The sequence below is a fragment of the Natator depressus genome, chromosome 11 (genome assembly GCF_965152275.1).
Source record: "Natator depressus isolate rNatDep1 chromosome 11, rNatDep2.hap1, whole genome shotgun sequence".
NCBI lineage: Eukaryota > Metazoa > Chordata > Testudines > Cheloniidae > Natator > Natator depressus.
Window position 1 is genome coordinate 413,764 of NC_134244.1, and position 18,672 is coordinate 432,435.

At 55.6% G+C, this 18,672-nt stretch overlaps 1 protein-coding gene across 4 annotated transcripts in view; it reads left to right on the forward strand.

Annotated features, from left to right (window-relative positions):
• Positions 1-8,895, forward strand: part of STK11IP (serine/threonine kinase 11 interacting protein) — a 34,959-nt gene extending 26,064 nt beyond the window's left edge. For 2 of the 4 annotated variants that reach the window (XM_074966946.1, XM_074966947.1), the window contains exons 17-25: positions 786-981; positions 1,585-2,076; positions 3,332-3,447; positions 3,660-3,757; positions 5,155-5,333; positions 5,540-5,624; positions 6,144-6,229; positions 7,198-7,427; positions 7,996-8,895. In XM_074966946.1, the coding sequence (XP_074823047.1) occupies positions 786-981; positions 1,585-2,076; positions 3,332-3,447; positions 3,660-3,757; positions 5,155-5,333; positions 5,540-5,624; positions 6,144-6,229; positions 7,198-7,427; positions 7,996-8,136 (1,623 nt within the window). In that variant the 3' untranslated portion in view covers positions 8,137-8,895. The remainder of the gene's footprint in view (positions 1-785; positions 982-1,584; positions 2,077-3,331; positions 3,448-3,659; positions 3,758-5,154; positions 5,334-5,539; positions 5,625-6,143; positions 6,230-7,197; positions 7,428-7,995) is intronic. The other 2 variants (XM_074966948.1, XM_074966949.1) reach the window with 2 other exon arrangements.
• Positions 8,896-18,672: the final 9,777 nt, after the last annotated feature.

Genomic DNA, 18,672 nt, shown 5'->3' on the forward strand with positions numbered 1-18,672 from the left:
TTTGAGGAGGGCGTAGAATCACAGCTAGCCAGTTGGAACCCAGGCCTTCGAAACCCTGCTGGAGGCACAGGAAGTGCATCGGCAGTGATCTCACGTCCACGTTCTGGGTATTGGGAGGGTGGGGTGTTTAACCGAGAGCCCAGAGGCTGCTCTAGGCAGTGTCAGTGGATGGGAACTCTGAAGAGCAAGAACACCTGGCTGCCCTGTAAATGTGGGGAAATCCTGCTGCCTGTAGCAGTGTGTGTGTGTCCAGGCAAAGGCTGGGAAAGAGCTGCCCCCTGCTTGGCTGCTTGCACAGACCCCAACAGTGGGTCATGCCGTCCTTGGCGAGAGCGTATGTAGGACAGCTGGGTCAGGAGCCACGGAAGAGTTCCAGTGAAACAGCAGCTGGGGTGGAGGCTTGGACTAGGAGCAGGGCTGGGTTTCCTCCTCTAGCTGGAGACCCCGGTTGGGCAGTATCCCTCGGTGCTCAGTATTTGGTTAGACTGAGCTGTCAGTTTGCCTGTGAGGAGGGGACCCATCATCCTGCAGCCATGCTGGCGTGGAACTGGGGCAGCTGTGTCTGCTCATGTACCTGTTGTGAGGCTGAGGCTACGTTGGCCAAGTCTGACCGTGCTAGCTGGTTCTCCTGCCCCCCAGACTCTGTCAGTGCTTGTGCTTGAATTCCGAGCTCAGGTTTGTGCTGTGCCAGGTGTACCCAGCTCATATCCATGCCCTGGTCTCACTCAGACATGCAGCCCCCTGGCAGCCACACTCTCCATCTCTCCCTATGCTGCTGCTTTCAGTGTGTGCTGAGAGTGCTGTCCCCTGCTCTGGAGGAGAATCGCAGACTTCAGGGAGTAGAGGAGGGGTCCATGAAGCTCCAGTGCCTGAAATGCAAGCAGGAGTTTGCCCAGCCCCTGGCACCGTGGCAGCAGAGTCCATATCCTGCGGAGGCTGAAGGTGGCAAAGGCATGGAGACCTCAGCCCAGCCAAACCAAGGTATGGTGCTAGGCCAGACTGAATGCACATGGCAAACAGCCCGGTGCCCCGGGCATTGTTGCTTAAGTGTTGGCAATGGTCCAGGGTGTATGAGAAGTGCAATCAGTTAGCCATGCCGAGGGGGCACTCGTGCTAACAGAATATACTCTGGGAAGGGGATGGATCAGGACATGGGTGGGACGGAGCCTGCCTTGTCCAACAGGAAGAATTAAACAGCAGCCGTTCGGTGTGTCTAAGGCAAATGGCTCCTTGGGGTCTGGGAGCAGGTGAGGGAGCTGGCAGGCTGCAGGTGGATGTAGGGAGTCAGCCGAGTGTTGCCTGCTGATTGGGGGTGTGGTCCAGAGGACAACACGGTCAGGGAGACTTTTTAACTAGATTGTTCATGAATCTGGCTGAGCAGGGACTCAACCAGTGGACCAGGCTGCTGTTGGCTGGGTGAGTGCCCTGGGGGCTGGGCTGGATCTTCCTTATTTTTTCCTTTTTTTAAAAAAAAGTGGTGTGTTTTTTTGTTTGGTTTGTTTTTTTAAATCTGAGTTCCTGGGCTGGGAAGAGCTATGTCTATCTAGCCCTGACCCCCTCTTTCCCCCCGCCCCCCCCTTACAGAGGCTGCTGCCCCTGGTGAGCCCATGGTCTGCCCCAGCTGCTCCAGCGACCACGTCGTCCTCCTGCCCTGTGAGAGGCACTCCAGCGCCCCGTTGCCCCCGCAGCGTCACACGGACAAACCGCTGTCGGAGCCGGGCCCCCAGGGGAGTCTGGAGGCAGCGTCTGTCCTGGGCAGCCAGAGTGGGCAGTTCTATATTGGGGGGGAGGACGACAGCTCCGAGACCGACCCCAGGACCCAGGAGCTTAGCGGTGACCATGGCAGCACCATCCACTCCAGCTCTGATGGGGATGGCAGGAGGAAGGAGCTGGGCGTGAAGAGCTGCTACTCGTCCCTCAGCCGGACAGACACCAGTGCAGGGAGCCTGATGGGGAGTTACCACTATGGCGCCTCCCGTGGGCCCACGCCCTCCCAGCTCTCGCTCAACTCGGAGTCCGAGGAGACCTGGAACCTCAGTCCCCGTGAGCAAAGCAGAGCTGCTGGGCTAGATCTGTGTGCGTGGGTCCCCGCCCCAGGTGCTGGCAGTCTGAACTGGGCTGCACCCAGTGCAGGTGGGGGAGGCCCTGCTGAGCTGGGAGAGATGGGGACTCGGAGGGATCAGAGTGCTGAATGGAAAAGAGCCCCCACTCCAAGCAGGGATAGCTCTGACACCTCACAGTAGTAATGCTTCACTCCCCCCCTTCCAGACCCCAGACCCCATCCTGCAGTTGGGAAACAGAGTCCTGGGGGTGACTTGCCTATGGGCTGCCAATGGCAGAGACAAGACTGGAACCCGGGGCTGGTGGCCAATCTGCTGAACACAAATGGCTTGACAGTCAGTAAGGGGCTTTGGGCAGCTGTCTCTCCTGGGTGTTCTTTGCTAATCGCTCTCCCCTGATTGGATGGGGCTGGCATGTGTGGCAGCATCTGCTCTCTAGTACCAGCATAAGTGTGTGGCATTGAACAGGAGCTGCTGTGGGTCTGTGGCTGCTCCTGCCCATGGTGATCTCTGGGGTAGGTGCTGGGCTCACAGGCCCTCACTTCACAACTGCATGAGAAGGGCCTGTGTTCTGGCTGTTGGCCCTGCATGCTGGGAGTTGTGCTGGACTCCTTCACTGAAGGGTCTGGGATTCCTGCTGTGGCAGGAGGCCTCCCGAGCCTAAAATCCCTGCCAGCAGGGACCGGCCTGGCCTCAACTCACCCTGCTTTGGGAGCCCGTACACCCAACCCCTGGCAGTGCCCCTGTGTCTAACTCCTGCTGTGGTGCTCTAAAGAGGCACCCTGTGGGACTGTGCATTGTTTAGCTAGGGGGTGCCAGACTCAGGCCACTGGACAAAGACCGGATCGCATGGTCTAAAATAGCCTCTTGCTAGTGCCCTTGTAGCTGAATCAGACTCAGCCCCAGGTGCCAACCCCAGAGCTGGGTGAAAAATGGGTTTAGAGCAGGGTGAGAACATCTGCAGATGGAGGATGCTTTTAGGAGATGACTCCCACCATTATATCTCAGTACTGAAGGAACAGGGCTTCCCTGCTTGGATGAACAGAGCCCAAGAGGTGACGCTGTGGCCAAGAACCCTGTTCTGGCCCTGGGGGAATGAGGTGGATGGGACCCAACAGACTGGTTTCCCCCTGTTTGTGCACATGCCCAACAACTCCAAGCATCACTACCTGGCTGCTGACACTGCTGGGGCCTGGTGGAGGGATTGCTCACCGGGGTGGCCTTGCTGCAGGAGCACAGGATCGCTGATCTGCCCATTGTGCTCTCTGCAGCCACAAACTGCACCCTGGACGTGAGGGACTTCCGTTCCGTGGACCATCGCCTCAGGCTCTACCTGGACATGGAGGTGTTCGAGGAGAATGTGGAGGAGTTCCAGTGCTTCCTCAAGGTGAGGGCTTCCCACAGACCTGGCGGGCAGGCCCCAGCAGGTGCAGGCTGATGCAAGACTCTCTGCACTCAGGCTGACTGTACTGGCTGCACAGGTGGGCTGGGTGGATGCCTGGGCCAGTGGGGCAGGAGTGGCTGAGATGCTTCCTAATGCCCAGGACAAGAGAGCAGGCTGTTATGGGTTGCGACCTACCACACACTGTGCTCTTCCAGGTGGCCATGGTGAAGTTTGGCCGGTTCGGGGAGTTCCCTGCGCTCCTGGTGGCCTCAGATCTCAGGATTCACATGCTGGAAGTCACTGGGGAGATCAGGTGAGGAGCAATGCTACACAGGCTCTGAGGCCCTGGGGCAGTTGCTTTGCTGCAGGCTCTTTGTCCTGGCCTCTTGGGCATGTCCGAGTGGAGAGAGGTATAGTGGTGTCCCTCAGGGGTCTGTACTGGGACCAGCCCTATTCAATGTATTCATAACTGATCTGGAAAAAGGGGTCAACAGTGAGGGGGCAGTTTGCAGGTGATACAAACTACTCAAGGTAAATCCAAAGCAGACTGCAAAGAGTTACAAAAGGATCTCACAAAACTGGGTGACTGGGCAACAAAATGGCAGATGAAATTCAATGTTGATAAATGCAAAGTAATGCACATGAGAAAACATAATCCCAACTACACATATAAAATGATGGGCCTGAATTAGCTGTTACCACTCAAGAAAGATCTTGGAGTCATTATGGATAGTTCTCTGAAAACATCCACTCAATGTGCAGTAGCAGTCAAAAAAGTGAACAGTGTTAGGAACCATAAGGAAAGGGATAGATAATACAGAAAATATCATATTGCCTCTGTATAAATCCCTGGTACGCCCACATCTTGAATACTGCGTGCAGATGTGGTTGCCCCATCTCAGAAAAGATATTTTGGAATTGGAAAAGGTTCCGAAAAGGGCAACAAAATGATGAGGGGCGTGGAACAGCTTCCACAGGAAGAGAGATTAATAAGACTGGGACTGTTCAGCTTGGAGAAGAGACTACTACGGAGGGAGACGATGGAGGCCTGTAAAATCATGACTGGGGTGGAGAAAGTGCTGTAAATATGAGAAGGCACAAGTAGCACTCGCTTAACACACAAACTAGGGGTCACTCAATGAAATTAATAGGCACCAGGTTTAAAAAAAACAAAAGGAAGTGGTTTTTTTTCACAGTACAGGTAGTCAACCTGTGGAACTCTGTCAGAGGATGTTGTGAAGGCCAAGACTATAAGGGTTCAAATAAGAACTAGATGAGTTCCTGGAGGATAGATCCATCGATGGCTATTAGCCTAGATGGGCAGGGATGCAAAACCATGCTCTGAAGTGTCCCTAGCCTCTGTTTGCCAGAAGCTGGGAATGGGTGACAGGGAAAGGGTCACTTGCTTTTCTGTTCTGTTCATTCCCTCTGGGGCTCCTGGCATTGGTTGCTGTCGGAAGACAGGATACTGGGCTAGATGGACCATTGGTATGACCCAGTGTGGCCGTTCTTATGTCCCTGCTATGCTGAAATTCATTCAGAGCTTCATGTTCTCCCTTGAGCATTCAGCAGGAACAGGCAGCTGGTGGTTCTCCCTGTGCTTAGCCTCTCCTGGTAGAGGCCTGCAGAGGAGCCTAGGGAGGGAGAGGAGGAAGTGGAGGGCTGGGGAGTGGCTGCAGCCTGTTGTGGAGAACTCTGCTCTCTGTTTAGGGGGCAGCCAGCAGACTGGCTGAAGAAAAATGACTCTCATTACCTGTCCGATCTCTGCTACCTGGAGATGGGGCTGGGCCACCAGAGCCTGCGGATGGAGTTTGAAAATCCCAAGGCCTCCTACAACTTGCTAATCCGAAACCAGAGCCGCTGTGACCAGTTCCTACAGTGCTTGACATGTAAGAGTTGTGGGGAATGGGGGGCCTTTGTCGCTTGTCCCTGTCTTGGCAAGAGGCTGCACCTGGCCATGTGTTGGAAAACCCTTCCCTGGTGAGAACAAGCAGGTGAAATAGTCCAGTGTCCTTTCAATGGCTCACTCTAACCTGGAAACTCCAGCTGCTCAGGGACACCATGGGTAAGAGTCTGCCTTTCTGCTCTTGTCTAGATCTCCTGCAAGAGCTGCCAAGCAAGCACAGGAGCAGAGTGACGGAAATCTGCACGGTTGAGATGAGTCCCCAGCATCAGCTATGGTAAGAGCAGCCCATGGGGCAGCACCTGCCCACCCCATGTGGTGTATGCGGCGTGTTCTCAGCCTGCTACCATTGACGCAGCCCCATGGATGTGCTGGGCACCCACTCTAAACACCTACCCCAAGGGCCTGCCATCGGGCACTGGATTTATAGATGGGGGTAGCAGGTTGGCTGGGGAGCACACAGGCCAGAGAGGGGGTTTGGGAGGGAGAGGTGGCTGAGCCGGACATAGGGAGTTCTGGAGCTGGGAGCAGGAGAGGGGTGGACAGAACACAGTATGGCCAAACAGGAGAAGGTGGGACCTGATACAGGCAGGCACAGGGCAGCATGGAGCCCAGAAGGGAGGGGTTTGAATCTGAACTGGGAAGGCAGCAGGAACATGCTTGGGACAGGACCAGGGAACTGATGGTGGGGAGGCCCCAGAGGGCAGGATGTGGTGAAAGAAAGAGAACTGCCCTGGAGCAGGCTGTAGCCATGCAGGTGGGTGTCTGTGCAACTCACTACTGTCTCCTCTTCCAGGCCTCTACTGGAAAAGGCCCTGTGCTCAGTGGCTGTAGACTGTACGTCCAGCCGCTTCTTCTACCTGCTGGCGTATTTGATCCAAGGTACGGGGTGCTTGTCCCGTGCTAGGCCCTGCTCCGCCTGCAGCTGTGGCAGTGTCTGTCTGCCCACCCGGGGGAGGGGATGGGGGTGGCACAGCCGGCCCATTGGTGGGAGCAGACAGCAGGGTTTCCTGTAGGAGCCCCTCAGAGCTTGGGCGTGGAGGGAAGCAGCATCTCCACCTCTCGAAGGGCCAGTGACCGTCACCGGCTCCAGGCTGGGGCTGCACTGCCTCAGGCAGCTCAGTTTGGGTGTCAGCACTTTAAAAAGTGTCTGAAAAGCTGGAGGGGGTGCGGGGAAGAGCACAGGAATATGAGAGCTGGAGAAAACGCCCTGCAGTGCGACTGAAAGAGCGGTCTGTGTAGCTTACCAAAGAAGACAGAGCAGTGACTTGATTAGCCTGTATGTACCTTCCTGGGGAGATCTTGCCTGCTGCTGCAGGGCTCCTGACTCGAGTGGAGATGGGCAGAACAAGTCAGACAAATTCCAGTTAGAAATACGCCACACGCTTTGTCCCAGTGCGGGGGATTAACCACTGGGACAAACTCCAAAGGGAAGTGGTGGATTCTCCATCTTGACTCTGCATATCCAGCCTGGTACCTTCCTGGCAGAAGCTTTCCTCAGACAAGTCCCTGGCTCAGTGCAGGGGTAGCTGCTGGCGTTTTCTGACCTGTCATGTGGGAGGTCAGATTAGATCATCTAATGGGCCCATCTGGCCATGAGATCCAGGGATCGAGGCTCGGGCCGGTCCCTCACCAGAGCAGTTGCAAAGAGCTGCTTCCCTATCCCCCCACTTCAGCCATGGGGTGGCTGGTCAGGCCTCCTGCACCACCCACTCCTGGGCAGTGTGGGGGCTCCCCTCTGGGGCTGGTGTGGCTGGGCGTGCAGGGGCACAGAAGCCAGCCCCATGGGGAATCCAGGGCCTGAGTAAGGAGATCCCAGTGACCCGACTTCCAGTCCCATTCCCCTTTAGGTGCCTCTGCCTTCCCTGTGACTCTGCTGAGCACCTTCAGCACTCTGCTCCTGCTGGAGGAGAATCACCAGTGGCAGCGGGTCCAGCCCACACCAGGTGCAGCTGGTGAGAGGGAGGTACCCCCCGAGAGCGGTGTCCAACTGAAAGAGAAGCAGCCAATCAGCAGCATCAGCAGCGTCATCACTTACCGCTTCTCGCCCTGTGATGTCAAGCTGATGTTCTATGACGAGGTAACGGGGTGGGGCATCCCTTGGCGCACGGGGTCCCCAGTGCCTGGGGCAGGGGTTGCTGCTCTGACTCAAGAGCCCACCCTAATGAGGGCCCTCTGTTCTGTCACAACCTCTCTCCTGTCCCAGACCCAAGGGTCTCTGGCCAGGGTGGCAGGTGAGGCGTGCCACAGTGCTGCTACATGGGGTCTCTCCTGCAGCCAGCAGCTGCTGCTCTTGTTCACCAGAGTGTGCGTATGCCTGCCCCACCTGCACCAGCGCAGCCAAGCCATGTCCTGGGAGCAAGGCACAGGGAGATCTCGTTCCTGTGACGAGGAGCTGGATCCCTGGCCTGAATCCAGGCCTCCGTGCTGCATGGGGCCTGCTGCGATGGGTGGCTAGGAGCATGGATCCCGGCACTGGGCACCCAGCCGTGGGAGAGTGCACCAGCTGCTCGGGTCAGTAAGTGTAGCCAGCTCTCGAAGCATAAGGATACGGGGCACTGATCTCTGGCCTCTGAGACTGGAGCAGCAAATCCCCGGAGCAGCCACTGTGAGCTAGGTCCATCCTGACCTCCCTACTCCCCATGTAGGTGCTGAAAGTGGAGAGCACGTGGCACATCCACACAGAATGTCCTGAGCTGCTGGCCCAGCTGGTTGAGTGGATCCGTGGTCCCTGGGAGGAGATGTTCTCCATCGACCTGCGGAAGACAGTGCAGGAGGTCCCGGAGTGAGCATGGTAGCTGCTGACGGGCAGAGCTGGCCGCCTGGCTGGGCATGCTGCTGCGGAGGGGCAGGGTGAAGGTGACTCTGCCTGACATTCCTGTTCAGTGGCCTCTGCCTGCTCCTGTGTTCTGGACCCAGGGCCTTTGCTGGTGGGGAGGAGGGGAGCACTGAATGTTTTAGCTGGTCTGGCAGCTGAACTGACTTGGTTGGGTCTGGAGGCGAGCACAGAGGGGTGACACGTGGTGCAGACACTGACATAACCTCGTGGAAGCTGCACAAAGCTGCAGCCTGGTGGTTTCTGACAGTCTCGCTCAAGGGGAGTAGTGACCATGCCAAGGTCACTTCCTATTTATCTCTGGGGTCCAGGGCCAGTGGGAACCCAGCAGGGTGGGTGGTGGAGCCAAAGCATGCTCAGACAGGTCATAGGCAGGCATCTGGGGCAGCCCTTACACCCGACAGAGGAATCTGCTGCATGTCCACTTGCTCTCAGGACGGTCACCAGTTCCGTGCTGCTGAAACCCATATTTATTTGTGTCTGGCCTTTTGTGGCTTCCCTGATGTCTCCTGCCTTGAGCCAGGGGCTGGCTGCCCAGATGGGCCAGGGCATCCTGCCAGGGAGGGGGGCCAGGGTGACCCTGGGCAGAGTAATCTGTGCCTGCTCAGCAGGGCAGAGCCTGGCCTGCTGCTTGTAACTTTCCCTCAGTGGGGTTGGGCAGCTGCTTGGGGATCCTGGGGGGCAGTGAGTCTATTTTAAACAGGACAGTTTTACTATTTTCTACTGTAATAAAAGCTTCTATTTATTGAGTTCTGTCTCCTGCATGCTGCAACCTCTGCCTCGCCGTGTGCTCCTCCTGGGGCTTGCAAGCCAGGCTGGGACAGGCCCTCTCGGTACTCGACTGGGAGGCTTGCAAGGAACCCCAGGATCCTGCAGTGAGTGGACTGGTGGCTCATTGGGGGTACTCCCCAGTGTGGCACTAGGAGGCTGTGCTCCTGGATGTGCTGCCTCCCTCAGGTGGGTCACACAGCCGAGATCTCTCCTCAAGGCTGCTGTTTCACAGCCCTCTCCCAAGACGAGAGGCTTAGTTTGCTGTCCTGATCAAGTCTCTGTCTGGACTATTGCATTCTGCCTCACAAAACAGCCTATGCTGCTCTTACTGCAAGTCATAGAACTGTAGGACTAGAGGGGACCTTGAGAGGTCAGCTAGTCCAGTCCCCTGCACTCATGGCAGGACTAAGTGTTATCTAGACCATCCCTGACCATTGTTTGTCTTACCTGCTCTTAAAAATCTCCAGTGATGGAGATTCCACCACTTCCCTAAGCAATGTATTCCAGTGCTTAACCACCCTGACAGGAAGTGTTTCCTAATGTCCAACCTAAACCACTCTGGCTGCAAGTTAAGCCCATTGCTTCTTGTCCTATTGTCAGAGGTTAAGGAGAACAATTTTTCTCCCTCCTTGTAACAAACTTTTATGTACTTGTAACTGTTACCATGTCCACCTTTAGTCTTCTCTTCTCCAGCCTGAACTACCCTTCTCTCCGCAGCACTGTAGTGCCCGTGACACCATCTGAGCAGCCCTGGGTCAGCCTGGAGGATGGCTGTCTTCCCCAGCTGAAGGAAGTGGTCTGGGGCTAAGTGCTACTGACCTGGGTTATTCCCCACCTTGCTGCAGCGCAGCCTTGAAGAGCCCCCAGGCTGGGAGGCCACTGGGGCCTCCTCTCAGCCTCCTGCTTAGTTGGTAAATTGTCTCCAGGCCCATGGGCCTGCAGCGAGCCATGCACCCTGCATGCACATCAGCCAGACCCTTTGTTAACACACCAGCTCTGCCAAGTGATCTCACCAGTAACAGCAACCTCTCTGGGCTCATGCACTTTGCAGTAATGGGTGGTTAGGGGTTTGTGGGATGGGCTAGGGCTAGGGCCAGGGCCTGCATCAGGCCTGCCAAGTTCTGTTCCTGCCTCTGCCCGAGTCTCACTTTCAGCTGCACCTTTCAGAAACCCAGGGCCTTGGAAGCCTTGTCCCAAGTGACAGGGGCTGCAGCAGGTCCTTGTCCTCAGGCATCACCACTGCAGTGCCTTCCTGCAGCAGGCCCTGACACAAGGGTGCCTGTCTTTCCCCTCTCAGATAACCCAGGACTACACTTCAGTAATGCCCTGCCTGGCTGGGGGGTTGTTAAAACCAGAGTGCAAATCAGAGCAATCTATTTGGGACTCTTGTTATGAGCTCTTAAAGTGTGAGCACAAAAGCACTTCTCTCTCCTCCACAGCCAGGCAGGGGTGGCTGCAGTCCTGCAATGGCCAGCACCATGCGTTAGCCCAGGAGGTCCCAAGAATGCAGGGAAGGTAGCAGTTCAGTTCTGAATTCCCTGTGCGGTCATGAGGCACTGTCTCCTGGGCTGCAGTTGTGGGCAGAGAAGCTGTGTAGGACCCCTAGCATGGAGGAGAAGGGGGTGTGGATAGTAGATCAGTGCTGGCATGGGATTAACAAAGGGAGAGCCCCTGGTGCGGAGGGTCTCACTGAAGAAGAGAGAAGCAAATTCAATCAGCAGGAGGCAGTCTCTAGTTCCTGCCCCGCTCCAGGCCCCTCACCCTTGTGGTATCTGTTCCCCTCCTGGCCTGGACTCTATTTACCCTCTCTTCCCCCCCTGCCATGGCCAAGCAGGGTGGTGCTGGTGTCCCCATGGCCCAGAGGGGACCAGAGGCTGGAGTCAGCCTGGTGGAGCAGGTCTCTAGAATCCCAGACGTGCTCGAACCATTGGCATCCTTCCTCCCTTGCAAGGCTACTGGAGACCAGCTCAGTGAAATGAGGGGCTGGGAGCAGGGAGGCCTGCCCTGGCTGCAGCACCTGCTCTGTGGGGCAGTCTCAGAGATGGGAGAACTCCCCAGCCTTGGGGAAAATGGGCCTGAAGTGGTATGCTCTCAGCTGGCTTCAAGTGGGGCCTGAGGTTAACTGTTCCCAGTGCTTGCATGTTGCTGTGTGAGCAACTCCTACCCAGCTGGGTCATACACTAGCAGAATGACCTGAGCGCGGAGCATGCTGCTGCTTGACAGGGCTTGGGCCAGAGTCCCCAGTCTGGTGCTTAGGAGCCTTTCTCTCTAATAATGCTGGCTTGTACAGGTCCCTATTCTTCTGTCATTTGGGGCCCAGCCCTGCGCCTAGCTCAGCAGCTACTCTGCATGCTCACCCCTTCCATGCTCCCTGGGGAAGTGGGGAGTGGGCAAGGAGCTGCTGCAGCCTGTGACAGGATATCCTGGCTGTACCCATACAGAGCTGGCCTCACTTCTGCGCCCACGCTGCATAGTGCTGCCCATGGTATGTTCAGGGGCACGGCTGCAGACGTGGGAGTCTCCAAGCTTCTGCCCAGCTCACGGTGGTGCCCCACTATTCCCCACCTTGTCATTGCTTGAAGCTGCATGGAAAGACCCGCAGCTCCTCTGCTCTGCACCGTGTCCCACTCCACAAGCTCAGAGACAGCCTTGTCCGCTCTAGTGCTGTGAATGACCGAGTGTTGCTGGCTCTGGATCTCTGGCCCCCTGGCTGATGGCCAGGGCCCTTGAAGCAGGGCCACCTCCAGCGCTCTGGTGATGGAGTCGCAGGGAAGTTCAAGAAGCAGGTGGCTGTGATCGCAGCCGGTACCTGCGACTGGGCAGGTGCAGCGCTCCTTGAGCGAGGATGGGGCTTCTGCCAAACTAGACCTCCCCTGCCCAGCCGGGAGACCAGCCAGGCCCCTGCAGCAGTGCATTGTGGGAGGACCCCTGGGGCTGTTGGAGGCTGGTGCAGTTGTGTGCACACCCCCTCGCCCGGGAGGTCACTCTGGTGTGGACATGAGGCATTTCCTGCAGCACCTTGTGCTGAAAGGTTCCTGCTGTCGTGCTGAACCTGGAGCCCCTGGACTCACCTGTGCGCCCCACTCCTCTCCTTACCGACCATCCCCCAAAGGAAAGGGGCAGGGGGAGGCTGCTGGGTGGATTGCTGCCCACAGGACCTGCAGACAGGCTCAGGGCCTGCGGCCCCTGGACTCCCCCTCTGGCAGCTGTGGGGGGGAGGGTTGTAACTTGGGCATTGTCTCCCCAGGCCGTAGCCAGGGAAAGCTGACAGCCGGGTTGGGGCCTTGCACGGTGGCAGGGTGTAGAGCCCGCCTGGCTGCCTGGCGGTGTTTTGTGTCAGGGCAGTTGCTGCTGCAGCCTGAGTTCCTGAGAGCCAGCAGGGAGGAATGGGTTTGCAGAGGGAGCTAATGCACTTACATTGAAAGGGCATTCTTACCTCTCTCTGCTGCTCCTCCAGGCCCCTTCCAGCCAGTGGGACTGCTCCTCCTCCCCTGGTCCTGGGACTGCTTCTCCCCCCGCCCCGCCCCCCTCTGCTCTGATCCAGGCCCTGGGTCTGCTCCGTCCCAGGCTGGGCATGGGTGGGAATAGAGGCACGAGCTTGTTGACCCAGCACTCGCTCAGGCTGCTCTGTGGCCTTGCCAGAAGGGTGCAACATCAGGGAAAGGACAAACCAGAAAACCAGCAGCCAGAGGGAAACACCCCCCTGCTTTAGCCACGGACCTCAGGGTACTGGCCTGGTGGTCACTGGAGAGTGCTAGTAACAATATGCTGCCACTCAAATGCCAGTTACCATCACCCCTCTGCTCCTGGAGCTGCTGGGACCCTGATGATGTACTGCCCCCCAAACCCTCCAGGGCCTCGTGAAGCTCAATGTAAGCGGTGAGGCAGTCCAGAGTGCAGGCCCCCACCCCACCCCCAGGAGCAGATAGATCCATCACCATGGCAGTCGTCATGCACAGTTTGGGGGATTTTTCAGAGAGGTTCAGAACATGGTTGAGGACCTCCTGTTTGATCTTCAGAAGGTTTTCCCAGGGACTACAGACAAGCCACTGCGCGCGCTGAAGGACTCCAGGCCTTCCTGAGGTCTCTGGATATACAGACACCCCTACAAAGAAGAGGAGATTTAGCAGGTCTCAAACTGCCCAGAGATCGCGCCTGGCTCAGTTCTCTGGAACTCACTGAACCCACTGGAAAAAGACGGAGTCCAGAGAAAAAGCGCTACCCACCCTTCTGCAGGCATCTGAAGTACCCAGGCATCAGAACAGCAATTTTGATAAGTTGGTTGAGAGCTTGACGTCTCCCTCACCTCAAGTTTGTAAGCTGCAACCTTTTACCAACCTCCCCGTTTTTGGAGACTGCCTTTCCCATTTCCAACAGCCCTGGTGGCCTATTGCAGCAGACAAGTAGGTCACAGAGGCCGTAAGATTGGGCTATGCCAGTGGTTCTCAAACTGTGGGTTGGGACCCTGTTTTAATGGGGTCACCAGGACTGGCGTTAGATTTGCTGGGCCCCGGGGCCAAAGCCTGGGCCCCATCACCCAGGGCTGAAGCTGAAGCCCCAGGGCTTCAGCTCTGGGGGGCAAGGATCAGGTTGCAGGACCCCTGCCTGAGGCTGAAGCCCTTGGGCCCCATCCTTACCCCCACCTGGGGCAGTGGGGCTCAGGCTTCAGTTCCCCTCCTGGGGTCATGTAGTAATTTTTGTTCCCAGAAGGGGGTCATGGTGCAATGAAGTGGGAGAACCCCAGCTACACCATCCATTTCACACCCCTGCCTTTTCATGGACCCGTCTCATGAGACTCGACCATGAATGCAGAAGTATGCTCCCTTGTTTGTTTCCGAGCAATAGAACCACCCCCTCATGGGGGCGGGGTTACTCAAAGTATCTTCTTGCGCCAAAGGAGGATGGCGGATGGAGACCGATTTTTAGATCTAAGGCAACAGAACAAAGTTGGAGTGCCAAAGTTCTGGACAGTGACTCTGGCAGCTATAGTCCCTTCTCTCGAGGCAGGAGATTGGTCCATATAGCGATATGTCCCCCACGCAGGAGACACCTACACTTCACCATGGGCTCACTCTCAATACCATGTACTTCCCCTCGGCCTCTCCTCAGCTCCAGGGCTGTTATTTACTCTTCCTGCAGCTTGACGACTGGCTCCTCTGGGGCTGATGTTATGAAGCAGCCTGACACCCACCCAGACAGTTCTCGCCCTCTTCCATGAGTTGGGTCTGCAGCTAAATGTAAGAATCCCAAGTGAGGCCCTGGGCCAGGAGCACAGCAGCATGGTGGGAGTCACTGGCAGCCAGCACCATCCTTCCCACAGACAGACCTGTAATGTCGTTGAATCGGGTCGGGACAATTCAAGGAAGCCCCGGTACTAGAGTAAGGAACTGCTTGAGGCTCCTGAGTCAGGGCAGCCCGCACCTTCGTGACTGAGCACGAAGACTAGTCCTCTGCTGCTCTCAGGGCTGTTTCAGGAGGAGTTATTCCTCAACCAGAGAGAACTTGGCCAAACAGGTCACGGTTCCCCTCCAGGTGAAGGACTGGTGGAAAGATCAATGCAGTGTCCATGCAGGCGTCCCTGCTCTAACGATAACAGACGCACCTCTCCTTGCTTGGACACGGGCCTGTTCTAGGCATTCCCTCCAACACCACTAATTCTAGGAGAGATGGACAAGATCAGGCAGGACAAGGCTGGGGTTATCATCATAGTACCGACCTGGCCGAATCCTGTATCCTTACCTGCTTCACCTGTGTGTCCAACCGGTGCTCCAGCTTCCTTCTGTCCTTCGTTTCCTCTCCCAGGATGCGGGTCATGTGCCTGGGGGTCTGTCTCCAAGCATGGCTCCCAGGTGTTTATGGGATTAAAGCCACCTGCTCAACCGGAGCACAAGTATTACTCGACAGTAGGAGGGAGTCAACTCAAATGACTCACCTTCAGGAATGGAGGAGGTTCAACCACTGAGGGTGGCTGCCATGTGCCTGAGTTGTCTCCACGCTCAGCCCTCTGGGATGATCTGTTGGACTCTATCAATTGCTCCATGAAGGACCATCTCACTGTGATATCAGCTTTTCATCCCTCCAGAGTGGTTTTCTGTTTTGGCACAATGTACGTCCTGAAGCTTTATTGAGAGTTTGGGGAATCTTTACCCTCAGGCTAAGGATCCCACCCCGACTCGGGATCTCACCCTGGTACTTAGATACCTTTATGGGCCTCTGGTTGAACCTGTGGTGACCTGCTCCTTGCCTCGCTTCCCTGTGAAACCAGCTGTTCTAGTAGCTATTGTACAGCCCGCAGGGTTGGGGAGGTGGGAGCCTGCATAGCAGACCCCCGTTTACGATATTTTTCAAGGACAAGGTCTCCCTACAGCCTCACCCAAAGGTCTCGCCTAAGGTGCTGTCGGATTTCCATCTTACCCAGTCTACTCACCTACCAGTATTTTTGCCAAACCACATAACATTCAGCAGGAGGCTTCCCTTCATAGGTGAGATGTAGGCCGGGCATTGGCCTTTTACCTGGGTAGGACCGAGCAGTTTCAGAAATCGCCTAGACTCTGTCTCCATTGCAGAAAGATCGGGGGGTTTCCAAACCCTGTCGGGATGGCTCCCTGGGGGGAGCGCTGCTTGCTTTGACGCAGCTGGTGCTTTGCCTCCCGTCACCAAAGGACTGTAGCACGCTGTACCAGATCACAAGCAACTTCCACAGCGTTACTCAAAAACGTTCCTGAGCCGGCGCATGGGCCTCAGTGTGAACCATGTCTAACGCTCCAGCGCCGACGTGGCCCTTGGTTCTGCTGTACTGTCTGCAGGCCTGGACTGGTTTCCAAGGCTCCCCCGTCTCTGTGAGGATACTGCCTGGAGTCACCTGCAGTGGAGCGTGGGGTGCTGGTATGGGGGAGGGCAAAGGGCCATGGCCCCTCCACTTTTCGCCATGGGCGCAGCCCCCTGCCCCTTCTCTTCCCCCTGAGGCCGCCGTCCAGGCTGGAAGCCGGAGACTGGCTGGGTAAGGGCGGCCTGGGGAGCTGCGACCCTGCACCTGCCCAGGGTGAGGGGGCCCCGAGAGCAGCCCCCGGCCTGTGTCCCCGCCCCCTGGGCTCCCCGCCCAGGGCAGATGGAGGGTCTCCCAATGGCCCGGCTGTGGCTCTTCACCCACCCCCAGCCCTGCCCCCGAGACCTTGCTGAAACTGGAGCTGGCTTGGCCGTGAGGCGGGGTCACATGGGGGGGAGAGGAGGTGCGGGGGCAGGGCCTCATCTCTCTCCTCCCCTCCCCCTTTAAGGAAGAATCCGTTGCCCCTGGGTGGAGCAGGTGTAGGGATGCTACTTGAAGAAAGGTTACTCACCTTGTGTGGTTAGCGTGCTTGGACTCCTAGACTCTAAGGTCAGAAGGGACCATCACGATCATCTCATCTGGCCGGCCGCAGATCGCAGGCCACAGAGCCTCGCCCATCCACCCCGTAACAGACCCCTAACGTCTCTCTGCAGATCATGATTTAAAGACTTCCGGTACCGAGATGTGTCCTCTGGGGTGCTCCACCACCCAGCCCCCTTCCCCTCGCTTTGGCCTGTTCTCTAGCTGAACAGCGAATGAGGAGGAACTAAGGGTGGTTCGCCCATGTTGCGCTATGCACCCTCGGAGGTAGCAGGAGGTCGCACAGAGCATCTGTGGGCTGAATGATGCTGCCAGTGGGAAATCTCTGACTAAGGGCCCGAGAGGCGCACGCGCACCTAAGGACACGTTTCGAACAACCGCAGTCCCTGCTGCATAAGGTGAGTAACCTCCTCTCAGCAGGAGGGGCACAGGCAGCTCTGCCCAGGTGGGTGTCACCTTCTGGTTCCTCCCCCAGTCCCTGAACTTCCCTCAGTTTCCCTGCTCTTGGAGAAAGGCACCAACCCACAATCCCTTTGCAGGTTGAGATGGCACTGCCATTAGCCTCTGCCTCAGAACAGAAACAGTAACCTGCTAGCTCTCCGCGTCACAGCCAGAGGGTGAAAATGGGACCCCATGTGTGTCATAAATATAAAGGGAAGGGTAAACACCCTTAAATCCCTCCTGGCCAGAGGAAAAACCCTTTCACCTGTAAAGGGTTAAGAAGCTAAAAGTAACCTCGCTGGCACCTGACCAAAATGACCAATGAGGAGACCAGATACTTTCAAATGTTGGGAGGAAGGAGAAAAACAAAGGGTCTATGTCTGTCTGTGTGATGCTTTTGCCGGGAATAGAACAGGAATGGAGTCTTAGAACTTAGTAAGTAATCTAGCTAGAGATGCGTTACTCTGTTTTGTTTAAATGGCTGATAAAATAAGCTGTGCTGAATGGAATGTAGATTCCTGATTTTGTGTCTTTTTGTAACTTAAGGTTTTGCCTAGAGGGATTCTCTGTGTTTTGAATCTGATTACCCTGTAAGGTATTTACCATCCTGATTTTACAGAGGTGATTCTTTTACTTTTTCTTCAATTAAAATTCTTCTTTTAAGAACCTGATTGCTTTTTCATTGTTCTTTAAGATCCAAGGGTTTGGGTCTGTGTTCACCAATGCAAATTGGTGAGGATTTTTATCAAGCCTTCCTCAGGAAAGGGGGTATAGGGTTTGGGGAGGATTTTGGGGGGAAAGACGTTTCCAAGCGGGCTCTTTCCCTGTTATGTATTTGTTAGACGCTTGGTGGTGGCAGCAATAAAGTCCAAGGGCAAAAGGTAAAATAGTTTGTACCTTGGGGAAGTTTTAACCTAAGCTGGTAAAAATAAGCTTAGGGGGTTTTCATGCAGGTCCCCACATGTGTACCCTAGAGTTCAGAGTGGGGAAGGAACCTTGACATGGTGGCAGAGCGGTGGGAATAACTTGAAATCATTTTGAGATCAATTTGAGATTTTTTTTTTTTGAACCAGAAGCACAGATTTTTTTTTAAAAGGACATTTTTTTTTTCTTTTGGGCTGCTGGAAAGCGGGTTTTAAGTTGAAAGCAGTCAGAGTTTTCTTTGTCTCTGCTTGGGGGCCAGAGCAGAGACAAAAGGGAATTGTCTTTTGTGAGCTGGAGTTTTCTCTACATAAAGGCAGGGTAGTTAACCTCCTGCAGGGAAATTCACAAGTCTTCACGGACCTGAAGTTATTTTTTACCCAAGAGAAACTAGAGGGGTTTTCTGTCTATTTGCCTGGAGACAGAGGTGTTAATTTGTTTGGGGTTTTTTTAAGGATTTTTCTGTAGGCTGACAATCACTATCAGAGAACATCAGGATCCGGTTACAGCACTAATATATATATATATTGACAAGCCAAGTTTTGGTTTGTTTGTTTTGTTTCTAACTCTCGGGTGTAAAGTTAGTTAAAAACAGAGAGGCAAACATGACAGAGCCCAAGGCAGAAACAGCCAAAGAGGCTGCCCACAGGAGAGAACGGGAGGCAGTGAGAGAGACAGAAAAAAACCAAGAGGCTGCTCACAGGAGAGCTATGGAGGAGAGGGAAAAAGAGAGGACTCATGAACTGGAGTTGGAGAAGGTAAGGGCTGAGCGGAATCTACTGGATAACCCTAACAATCCTTCCCCAACAATCCACAAATGGGAGCGACTATGTCCACAGTATGATGAATCCAGTGATATTGCTGAATATTTTCTCACCTTTGAGAGACTGTGCACTCTCCATAAAATTCCTGAAGCTCACAAGATGACCGCATTGGTCGCAAAATTAACTGGAAGAGCTCTGGACATATTCAATAAGATGCCTATTGATG